Source organism: Embiotoca jacksoni, unplaced genomic scaffold (assembly GCF_022577435.1).
Source record: "Embiotoca jacksoni isolate LCO1_2020_lvr unplaced genomic scaffold, fEmbJac1.0.p SCAF_18, whole genome shotgun sequence".
Classification (NCBI taxonomy): domain Eukaryota; kingdom Metazoa; phylum Chordata; class Actinopteri; family Embiotocidae; genus Embiotoca; species Embiotoca jacksoni.
The window spans coordinates 9,436,791-9,449,138 of record NW_027185318.1 but is presented as its reverse complement, the minus strand read 5'-3'; the positions used below and the strand labels follow the sequence as shown (position 1 = coordinate 9,449,138).

General features: G+C 38.9%; 2 gene segments (V, D, J or C); both read left to right on the top strand.

Annotated features, from left to right (window-relative positions):
- The first annotated feature begins 1,463 nt into the window (after positions 1-1,463).
- LOC138199692 (Ig lambda-1 chain C region-like) lies at positions 1,464-3,361 on the top strand. The segment is given in 2 exon segments: positions 1,464-1,517; positions 2,811-3,361. A coding segment is annotated over 1 exon segment (312 nt).
- Positions 3,362-4,493: 1,132 nt separating this feature from the next.
- Positions 4,494-6,368, top strand: LOC138200284 (Ig lambda-1 chain C region-like). The segment is given in 3 exon segments: positions 4,494-4,539; positions 4,767-4,889; positions 5,757-6,368. Coding segments are annotated over 3 exon segments (489 nt in total).
- The last annotated feature ends 5,980 nt before the right edge of the window (positions 6,369-12,348 follow it).

The window sequence follows — 12,348 nt, the reverse complement described above, 5'->3', positions numbered from 1 at the left end:
TTGAACTGTATTCACATGATGGTTTCTGTTCCATCAGTTTAAACATATAAATCAACAGGGATGAGTTATTCTCTGTCACATTAAGACACAGATATGAAGACGTAACCAATAATCAGTATTAATTCACTTTTTTACATTTTGTTTTTACCTGCATTTATTCAAACTCCTTTCTCCCCTCTCTTTCTCCTCCAGTGGGTGTGGTGCAGCCCACCCTGACCGTCCTCCCCCCCTCCAGAGATGAGGTGCCTCAGAGTCAAGCCACACTGGTGTGTCTGGCCAGCGGGGGCTCCCCCTCAGCCTGGAGGCTGGGCTGGAAGGTGGGGGGCAGCAGCAGTTCCTCGGGGGTGTCACACAGTGTAGAGGTCCTGGGGAGGGACGGCCGCTACAGCTGGAGCAGCACCCTGAGCCTCCCTGCAGAGCAGTGGAGGAGGGCGGGCTCAGTGACCTGTGAGGCCACTCTGAGTGGACAGAGCCCTGTCACTCAAACCCTGAACCCTGACCACTGCTTGGAGTAGAGCCTCAGCAGCACTTCCTGTTGGGAAATGAGGCTGCTTTCATCTTAATGAGGCACAGATCTCCTCTGTTCAAATATTTCTGAAAACTGATGAGTCTGTTTTGATATGTATGATCATACTCATGCTCTGCTTCTTAACTATTATTGTAAACATGCCAAACAAAATTAAAACTACAAAATAAAATAAAGCTGCAACCCTTGATAAATCACTGTCTTTGTATTTGTTTTATTTATAAATGTATTTTTCAAGCGCACTTAATCATACCTCATTTTCTGAATATCACACTTTTGTTCAACATCCAATGAGGTTTCAACCAATTTTAAGCAATGTATCAAAAGTATGGAATATTTTTCTTACGTAAATCATCGATTTGTAATGTGACTATTTCAATACTTTAAATGTACAAGTAGAGAAATACTGTTGAACATCTGTTTCTATCACTAGACAACTACTAACAGCCCTGTTAGACATGAACTGTTAATGATATATTTTTAGGTTAAACTGCATTTGAGAAACGGTAAGTATCAGTTTTATTTAGATTCACTGTGTTTCTGCTGGATGGAAGGAGAGCTGTACTCCTGCAAGGTCCTCCATCAGGACCACAGCCAGACCCAGTCCCTCCGCAGGAGCCAGTGTACGGGCTAGAGGGACAGGCTGAAGCAGGACAGGAGCTCTGTGTGGGAGGAGCAGGAGGACCAGGCTCTGATCAATTATAGTTTTTAATGTTTGTAGTGGAAACTAAGGCTTTGTGTAAAAAAGAACAGCACGTCTGTAAAGTGTTGGACAGCAGCAACTTAGAGAGTAATGTGTGAAACTCAGCAGCTGGATTTGATTGTGCTGAATAACTGCTCTCTCTGCTGTCAACACACTGAATACAACGTGGGACACAGAATCAAGAGAAAAACTGTTTGGATTTACACTAAATATGATCTTAACAGAATAGAAAAAAATATATCAGAAATACAGCTAAACATTTGGACTAAGATGGTGTCATTGTGGTTGGTATGTCTGCTTCTTTTCCTCAACTTTTCACAATTGTGGTGTTCAGAAAGTATTCTTTTGAAACTTTATTCTTATATTCTGGTAATTCAACATGTTTGACAACAACCTTTTTTTGCACGCTTCCAAACAATTTGAAGTGATTTTTAAAATGTATATATATTACAGAAGTAAATCTAAGTTTTGTCTCTCAAGTCAACATTACAATGAAATGCTGAAAATGATTTTAAATTATGAAGCTCTTTTCAGACCCTTAAATTGAATCATGTTGTGTAATAAGAAAAGTGCAAACTGTCAGGTTTTAATTAGAAAACGGTTCATTTTCAGAGGGTAGAGGCTTGTTCACAGTGCAGGAGGTTTTTGTACGGCCACTTAATGAGTTTGTATCACTGTGGTGGACTTTTGGTGGAGGAACCAAACTCATCATTAACTGTAAGTAACACAATTTTTAAGTTCTATGATGTAAAAATATCATTAAAATTACTGCATCAGATTGTGATGAAACAAGAATTTATTCTGGGTATTTTATATGTTATGGATATTTGTTGTTTTTTGTCTGTTGTGGCTGATATCACAATCAGAGAAAAGAGTACACATATGTAATACAATATGATGAAATCATTTATGTAGTATTGTAGATTATATGGAGGTTAAATATAGGTTGATGCCAAATTACTAGAAATTTCATACATATCATTTGTAAATAAACTTTTGTTTCAAAAAATATGTTTGTACAATTTTAACTGTAAAAACATAACATAATGTAACTTACTTTTTAAGTTTAACATTCAAACTGTTAGATATAAAAATTTAATTTGCGTGCCTGTAAAATTAGTCAGTTTATATGTAGATCCACTATAACGGTCGTTTCAGTTTACAGTCTGTTAGTTTGATCTGCAAAAGGAAGTGAAACAGACAGATGATAAAGTCTTTCAATTCTGACATTTACATTTTTTCATCAAGAATATTGCTGCAGCGACGTGTTATTTTTGTTAATTGTTAAACCATTTACACCCAGGCTATAAACTTGATGTCACTGTTAGTCGTTTATCATGAGTGACACAGCGGGAGATTAAAATTTTAAATGGCAAAATTGCCCAAATCTACATAGCTTTGTTTTATTTACAAAAGTATGACTTCCTCTTATTTCTCACCTCTTCTACTCTATCTAATTGGAGTATCCTGCACACAGCTATCACAATGACCTCTGTCATGTATTATAAGTGTCTCATGTTCAGCTCCCTGTCCTCCAATGGAAGTTAATCTGCTCCTCTGTCCCTCTGCTGTCTCCTCCAGCTGGCCCTATGGTCAGGCCCTCGGTCTCTCTGCTCCGTCCGTCCTCTAATCAGCTCTCTCAGGACTCAGCCACGTTGGCCTGCCTGCTGTCCGGCTACTCTCCGCAGGGAGCCGTGGTGAGCTGGGAGGTGGACGGTACCGAGGTGACAGAGGGGGTCCTGACCAGCGCAGAGGAGGAGAAGAGCGGACGCTACAGCAGCAGCAGCACCCTGAGCCTGAGCCAGCAGCGCTGGATGGAAGGAGAGCTGTACTCCTGCAAGGTCCTCCATCAGGACCACAGCCAGACCCAGTCCCTCCACAGGAGCCAGTGTACGGGCTAGAGGGACAGGCTGAAGCAGGACAGGAGCTCTGTGTGGGGGGGAGCAGGAGGAGCAGGCTCTGATCAATTATAGTTTTTAATGTTTGTAGTGGAAACTAAAGCTTTGTGTAAAAAAGAACAGCACGTCTGTAAAGTGTTGGACAGCAGCAACTTAGAGAGTAATGTGTGAAGCTCAGCAGCTGGATGTGGTTGTGCTTAATAACTGTCATGTTTGTGGTTGATAGTTTTGCTAATAAAGCTTTCACTGATTAATATTATTGTTTCATGTGTTTTTTGTTTTTATCTGGTTGAAAATAGGAACAGAAATTCCACCATCTGTCTGTTGTCAATAAATGTGAACAGAAGTTGATGTTGAATAAGATTTCTAACACTTTAGGACATGAAATAAAAGCATATATTTAGTGATCAGTATTTAGTGCTTGGTGAGGTTACTGTCAGCTCTGTGTTCAGTGGTCTGTGTCAGAGTCTCTTCCTCTTCAGCAGCTGCAGTCAGTTCCTGCTGTAACAGCTCAGAGTCTCTGCAGTCTGACTGAGGGAGGTTTTTGTACGACTGCAAATCACTGTGTGAACACTCCAGCACTGTTTATCTCGTGTAAACTCTGACAGTAGTAAACTGCTGCATCTTCAGTCTGAACTCCACTGATGATCAATTTGAAGTCAGAGCCGCTTCCACTGCCGCCAAACCGACTTGGTATTCCTGATTCCCGATTGCTTACAAGTGTTATCAGGAGTTTTGGAGATTGTCCTGATTTCTGTTGATACCAGTACATATCCTCATCTCCATTATCATCATCTCTATAAACAGCCTGGCTGGTTTTGCAGGTCAGAGTGATGGTGGATCCTGGAGTTGATGTCACGGCTGGAGGCTGAGTCACTGTCACCTGACCACTGCATCCTGCAAACAAAAACAAAATTAAATATAAATGATTAATAATCATCAGAAATAAATGAGAGAAAATGGCAACACATCATGTTTGAAATGTTGCTGCGCAAATGAACCTGTAAAACAGCAGCAGACCAGCGTCCAGAGGAGGATGGTGATGAGAGTCATGGTGGTTGTGGTTTCTGCTGTGTTGACTGACAGATGTGAGTCCTGCAGTGTTGAACTCACAAGAATTTAAACCTTCTGAGTTCACTGGGGGATCAGGTGATGATGCAAAGCCTCTATGGAAATGATCTCTCTGCTGTCAACACACTGAACACAACGTGGGACACAGAATCAAGAGAAAAACTGTCTGGATTTACACTAAATATGATCTTAATAGAATAGAAGAAAATATATCAGAAGTACAGCTAAACATTTGGACTAAGATGGTGTCATTGTGGTTGGTATGTTTGCTTCTTTTCCTCAACTTTGCACTATTATGGTGTTCAGACATTATTCGTTTGAAACTTTATTCTCATATTCTGGTAATTCAACATTTTTTACAACATCCTTTTTTGCAGTCTTCCAAACAATTTGAAGTGATTTTTAAAATGTATATTTATTACAGAAATAAATCTAAGTTTTGTCTCTCAAGTCAACAACATTACAATGAAATGTTGAAAATGATCTTAAATTATGAAACTCTTTTAAGACTCTTAAGTTGAATCATTTTGTATAATAAACAAAGTGCAAACTGTCAGGTTTTAATTAGAAAAAGGTTCATTTTCAGACGGTAGAGGCTTGTTCACAGTGCAGGAGGTTTTTGTACGGCCACTTAATGAGTTTGTATCACTGTGGTGGACTTTTGGTGGAGGAACCAAACTCATCGTTAACTGTAAGTAACACAATTTTCTCATTTCTATGATGTAAAAATATCATTAAAATTACTGCATCAGATTGTGATGAAACAAGAATTTATTCTGGCTATTTTATATATTATGGATATTTGTTGTTTTTTGTCTGTTGTGGCTGATATCACAATCAGAGAAAAGAGTACACATATATAATACAATATGATGAAATCATTTATGTAGTATTGTAGATTATGCTGAGGTTAAATATAGGTTGATGCCAAATTACTAGAAATTTCATACACATCGTTTGTAAATAAACTTTTGTTTCAAAAAATATGTTTGTACAATTTTAACTGTGAAAACATAACATAATGTAACTTACTTCTTAATTTTAACATTCAAACTGTTTGATATAAAAATCAGCTTTGAGTACCTGTAAAATAAGTCAGTTTATATGTAGATCCTCTAAAACGGTCGTTTCAGTTTACAGTCTGTTAGTTTGATCTGCAAAAGGAAGTGAAACAGACAGATGATAAAGTCTTTCAATTCTGACATTTACATTTTTTCATCAAGAAAATCGCAGCAGCGACATGTTATTTTTTGTTTATTGTTAATACATTTACACCCAGGCTATAAACCTTGATGTCATTGTTCGCAGTTTATCATGAGTGACACAGTGGGAGATTAACACTTTAAATAGCAAAATTGCCCAAATCTATATAGCTTTGTTTTATTTACAAAACTATGACTTCCTCTTATTTCTCACCTCTTCTACTCTGTCTAATTGGAGTATCCTGCACACAGCTATCACAGTGACCTCTGTCATGTATTATAAGTGTCTCATGTTCAGCTACCTGTCCTCCAGTGATAGTTAATCTGCTCCTCTGTCCCTCTGCTGTCTCCTCCAGCCGGCCCTATGGTCAGGCCCTCGGTCTCTCTGCTCCGTCCGTCCTCTAATCAGCTCTCTCAGGACTCAGCCACGTTGGCCTGCCTGCTGTCCGGCTACTCTCCGCAGGGAGCCGTGGTGAGCTGGGAGGTGGACGGTACCAAGGTGACAGAGGGGGTCCTGACCAGCGCAGAGGAGGAGAAGAGCGGACGCTACAGCAGCAGCAGCACCCTGAGCCTGAGCCAGCAGCGCTGGATGGAAGGAGAGCTGTACTCCTGCAAGGTCCTCCATCAGGACCACAGCCAGACCCAGTCCCTCAGCAGGAGCCAGTGTACGGGCTAGAGGGACAGGCTGAAGCAGGACAGGAGCTCTGTGTGGGGGGAGCAGGAGGAGCAGGCTCTGATCAATTATAGTTTTTAATGTTTGTAGTGGAAACTAAAGCTTTGTGTAAAAAAGAACAGCACGTCTGGAAAGTGTTGGACAGCAGCAACTTAGAGAGGAATGTGTGAAGCTCAGCAGCTAGATGTGATTGTGCTTAATAACTGTCATGTTTATGGTTGATAGTTTTGCTAATAAAGCTTTCACTGATTAATATTATTGTTTTATGTGTTTTTAGTTTTTATCTGGTTAAAATAGTAACAGAAATTACACCATCTGTCTGTTCTGTCAATAAATGTGAACAGAAGTTGATGTTGAATAAGATTTTGAACATTTTACGACATGAAATAAAAGCATATATTTAGTGATCAGTATTTAGTGCTTGGTGAGGTTACTTTCAGCTCTGTGTTCAGTGGTCTGGGTCAGAGTCTCTTCCTCTTCAGCAGCTGCATTCAGTTCCTGCTGTAACAGCTCAGAGTCTCTGCAGTCTGACTGAGGGAGGTTTTTGTACGACTGCAAATCACTGTGTGAACACCCAAGCACTGTTTATGATGTGTGCACTCTGACAGTAGTAAACTGCTGCATCTTCAGTCTGAACTCCACTGATGATCAATTTGAAGTCAGAGCCGCTTCCACTGCCACTAAACCGACTTGGTGTTCCTGAGTAACGATTGCTTGCATATTTTATCAGGAGCTTTGGAGCTTGTCCTGATTTCTGTTGATACCAGGACATAAAATCTCCATTGCTATTTCGGTAAACATCCTGGCTGGTTTTGCAGGTCAGAGTGATGGTGGATCCTGGAGTTGATGTCACGGCTGGAGGCTGAGTCACCGTCACCTGACCGCTGCATCCTGAAGACAAAAACAATATTAAATATAAATGATTAATTATCATCAGAAATAAATGAGAGAAAATGGCAACACATCATGTTTGAAATGTTGCTGCGTGAATGAACCTGTAAAACAGCAGCAGACCAGCGCCCAGAAGAGGATGGTGATGAGAGTCATGGTGGTTGTGGTTTCTGCTGTGTTGACTGACAGATGTGAGTCCTGCAGTGTTGAACTCACAAGAATTTAAACCTTCTGATAATGCAAAGCCTCTCTATGGAAATTATCTCTGCTCTCAACACTGAAGGCAACATGGGACACAAAGTGAGGGGAAAAACTTTTTGGATGTACACCATTTTATCATTTTCATGAAATACATAGATTAAGATTCATGAGAAAGGTTAGGATATGTTTGTACTCACTGTGGTTGTTTGTCTATCTTCAATTTACTTGTAGGATTTATTGTAGATTAATGATAATGAATTTATCAACTGGTTTAAAATTGTTACCAAAATGACATTGATATAAAAACACTGTTGTTTTTTTCTTTTGTTGTATCATCAGCGGGTGTTTTAAGTGGAATTTATAGGGTTTTTTTGTGCTGTTAGATTGAAAATTATTAGTGAAAATAATCTTGAACATGTTTCATTCAGTAGATTATGTTTGAAAAACAAACCTATTTTAAAACAGAAAAAAATGTCATGCTTTAAACTTAAAGTTACACTGTGCAAAACTTACAGTCAGTTTTATTTAGATTCACTGTGTTTCTGCTTGATGACTCTCGTGTTGTGTTTATTGGACCAGTTAACCTCATCACAGTCTCTCTACCAACCCTCTACACCTGCAGCCTTCAGTTAAACTGACAGAGGTTTTTGTACGGCTCTTAATCACTGTGTGAACACATTATCACTATGGTAGCCCAGACAGTAATAATCTCCAACATCTTCAGCCTGAACACCACTGATGGTTAAAGTGTATTGAGAACCAGATCTACTGCCACTGAATCGAGACGGAGTTCCTGAGAAGAGAGTTGATGCTGTGTATATCAGAAGTTTGGGAGGCTGTCCAGGTTTCTGAAGGTACCAGCTGAGATCAGCACCAATGTCTGAACTCCCCGTGGCGCTGATGATCACATTCCCACCAAGACTGACAGACTTGGATTTGTCAGTCTGAGTCAGAAATTTGTTGGCAGAAGACTCTGAAATGAGAAATTTAATTTAAATCTTGAGAATCAGCATTTTAGATTACAATAGATTTGAAGTTCATTATATTCAGTTTCAAGGTAAAAATTCAACACAGATTGTGTTTACACAAAACATGAACAACTGGCAATTCAGCAATGCCATATAAATATCTCACCCTGACTCAGAAGGCCCAAGATGACAAACAGAGTTATTGGAAACATCATCCTGCTGAGGTTTTCAGTGTGAGTGCATGAAAACAGTTCAGAGTCTCTGTGACAGAAGAATTTAAACTCTGAGGAGCAGTGATGCATAAAATCATGCAAAACACATTTAAGAAGGCAAACACACACCTGTTCTTGTGAAACAGAAAAAGCACAGGTGATCTGAGGTGAGTTCATCATCTCTAGAAGATCAATCAGCCATAAAAATTCAGACAGTTTAATTCTGAATATTTAAATTTATGATCCTTCATGTTGTTTTACTTTATAAAAAAACAGTCTCCTGTTTACTTTAATACTGTTTGTCCTGATTAACATTTGGATCATTTGGTATTTATATGTTACTTTTAGGATCATTAAAGTAATTCCTATTGTCCAGATCCAGGTGTTCCAGATGACTGATATACAAGCAGCTACAGAAAATCAGGGATGCAAACCGATCTTACCTCAGTGAGTTTAGTTCAGGGCCTGCTTAGTGTTTCAGCTGACCTTCCCAACTATCTGATCTTTGTAAACACGCAACATTTAAACACTTTTCTTCTTTTCCTGTTTGGTGTACAGCATCTTAGACAGCCATGATAAAACAGTTATTCAGTTTTAGATATTGTGTTATGGAAATAAAAAGAAGTCCTGAAGTAAGATGAAGAAACCTTCTGAGTTCACTGGAGGATCAGGTGATGATGCAAAGCCTCTCTATGGAAATGATCTCTCTGCTGTTAACACACTGAATACAACGTGGGACACAGAATCAAGAGGAAAACTGTTTGTATTTACATTAAGTATGATCTTAATAGAATAGAAGAAAATATATCAGAAATACAGCTAAACATTTGGACTAAGATGGTGTCATTGTGGTTGGTATGTCTGCTTCTTTTCCTCAACTTTTCATTATTGTGGTGATCAGAAATAATTCTTTTGAAGCTTTATTCTTATATTCCAGAAATACAATTTTTTTTTTGACAACATCCTTTTTTGCAGTGTTTCAAACAATTTGAAGTGATTTTTAAAATGTATACATATTACAGAAGTAAACCTAAGTTTTGTCTCTCAGGTCAACAACATTACAATGAAATGTTGAAAATGATCTTAACTTATGAAACTTTTTTCAGACCCTTAAGCTGAATCATTTTGTATAATAAACAAAATGCAAACAGTCAGGTTTTAATTAGAAAAAGGTTAATTTTCAGAGGGTAGAGGCTTGAAGTTAATCTGCTCCTCTGTCCCTCTGCTGTCTCCTCCAGCCGGCCCTATGGTAAGGCCCTCGGTCTCTCTGCTCCGTCCGTCCTCTAATTAGCTCTCTCAGGACTCAGCCACGTTGGCCTGCCTGCTGTCCGGCTACTCTCCGCAGGGAGCCGTGGTGAGCTGGGAGGTGGACGGTACCAAGGTGACAGAGGGGGTCCTGACCAGCGCAGAGGAGGAGAAGAGCGGACGCTACAGCAGCAGCAGCACCCTGAGCCTGAGCCAGCAGCGCTGGATGGAAGGAGAGCTGTACTCCTGCAAGGTCCTCCATCAGGACCACAGCCAGACCCAGTTCCTCCACAGGAGCCAGTGTACGGGCTAGAGGGACAGGCTGAAGCAGGACAGGAGCTCTGTGTGGGGGGAGCAGGAGGAGCAGGCTCTGATCAATTATAGTTTTTAATGTTTGTAGTGGAAACTAAAGCTTTGTGTAAAAAAGAACAGCACGTCTGTAAAGTGTTGGACAGCAGCAACTTAGAGAGGAATGTGTGAAGCTCAGCAGCTGGATGTGATTGTGCTTAATAACTGTCATGTTTGTGGTTGATAGTTTTGCTAATAAAGCTTTCATTGATTAATATTATTGTTTTAAGTGTTTTTTGTTTTTATCTGGTTGAAAATAGGAACAGAAATTCCACCATCTGTCTGTTGTCAATAAATGTGAACAGAAGTTGATGTTGAATAAGATTTTGAACACTTTACGACATGAAATAAAAGCATATATTTAGTGATCAGTATTTAGTGCTTGGTGAGGTTACTGTCAGCTCTGTGTTCAGTGGTCTGTGTCAGAGTCTCTTCCTCTTCAGCAGCTGCAGTCAGTTCCTGCTGTAACAGCTCAGAGTCTCTGCAGTCTGACTGAGGGAGGTTTTTGTACGACTGCAAATCACTGTGTGAACACATTGCCACTGTGGAAACTCTGACAGTAGTAAACTGCTGCATCTTCAGTCTGAACTCCACTGATGATCAATTTGAAGTCAGAGCCGCTTCCACTGCCACTAAACCGACTTGGTGTTCCTGATTCAAGATTGCTTACAAATGTTATCAGGAGCTTTGGAGCTTGTCCTGATTTCTGTTGATACCAGGACATATACTGATAGTCATCAGACAATTTATAAACAGCCTGGCTGGTTTTGCAGGTCAGAGTGATGGTGGATCCTGGAGTTGATGTCACGGCTGGAGGCTGAGTCACCGTCACCTGACCGCTGCATCCTTCAGACAAAAACAAGATTAAATATAAATGATTAATTATCATCAGAAATAAATGAGAGAAAATGGCAACACATCATGTTTGAAATGTTGCTGCGTGAATGAACCTGTAAAACAGCAGCAGACCAGCGTCCAGAGGAGGATGGTGATGAGAGTCATGGTGGTTGTGGTTTCTGCTGTGTTGACTGACAGATGTGAGTCCTGCAGTGTTGAACTCACAAGAATTTAAACCTTTTGAGTTCACTGGGGGATCAGCTGATGATGCAAAGCCTCTCTATGGAAATGATCTCTCTGCTGTCAACACACTGAATACAACGTAAGGACACAAAATCAAGAGAAAAACTGTTTGGATTTACACTATATATGATCTTAATACGACAGAAGAAAATATATCAGAAATACAGCTAAACATTTGGACTAATATGGTGTCATTGTGGTTGGTATGTCTGCTTCTTTTCCTCAACTTTTCACTGTTATTGTGTTCAGAAATTATTCTTTTGAAACTTTATTCTTATATTCTGGTAATTCAACATTTTTGACAAAATCCTTTTTTGCAGTCTTCCAAACAATTTGAAGTGATTTTTAAAATGTATACATGTTATAGAAGTAAACCTAAGTTTTGTCTCTCAAGTCAACAACATTACAATGAAATGTTGAAAATGATCTTAAATTATGAAGCTCTTTTAAGACTCTTAAGTTGAATCATTTTGTATAATAAACAAAGTGCAAACTGTCAGGTTTTAATTGGAAAAAGGTTCATTTTCAGAGGGTGGAGGCTTGTTCACAGTTCAGGAGGTTTTTGTACGGCCACTTAATGAGTTTGTATCACTGTGGTTGACTTTTGGTGGAGGAACCAAACTCATCGTTGACTGTAAGTACCAGAAAACGTTTTATTTTGTACAACATGTAGTGTTTGTAACTTTCATCAAATACTAAATGAAAATGTGATTGAGTTCAGTGTTGTCATGTCGTTAGAAATTTTTGTTAATAATCAAACAGAGCTGATCTCTCAGAGAAGAAATTTTGCTGAAACCAAAATTCTTTCCGGGTTGCAGATAGTGGACTTTACAGAATCAGGAAAAAATATGTGATTTCGAAAAGTCTATTTTAATTATCATTAAAAAAATTTCCCAGATACAAACAGTTTGTGGAATAAAATGAAGGGATTAAATTTGTAATATTTACTACATGACAACAACAAATTCATGTTATTATAATTTATTTATATTGAATATCCCATCCCGCCTTAAGATTTTAAATATGATGTGAATTCCTGTGAAAATTAAATATAATTTTATCAGCAAATGCAGATAAACCTTGTGTTCACGGTTCATTCATTTTCTACGTAGTTTAAAGGAAGTGAAAGAGACAGATGACAAAGTTTGAACTGTATTCACATGATGGTTTCTGTTCCATCAGTTTAAACATATAAATCATCAGGGATGAGTTATTCTCTTTCACATTAAGACACAGATATGAAGATGTAACCAATAATCAGTATTCATTCACTTTTTTATATATTTTTTTTTGACCTGCATTTATTCAAACTCCTTTCTCCCCTCTCTTT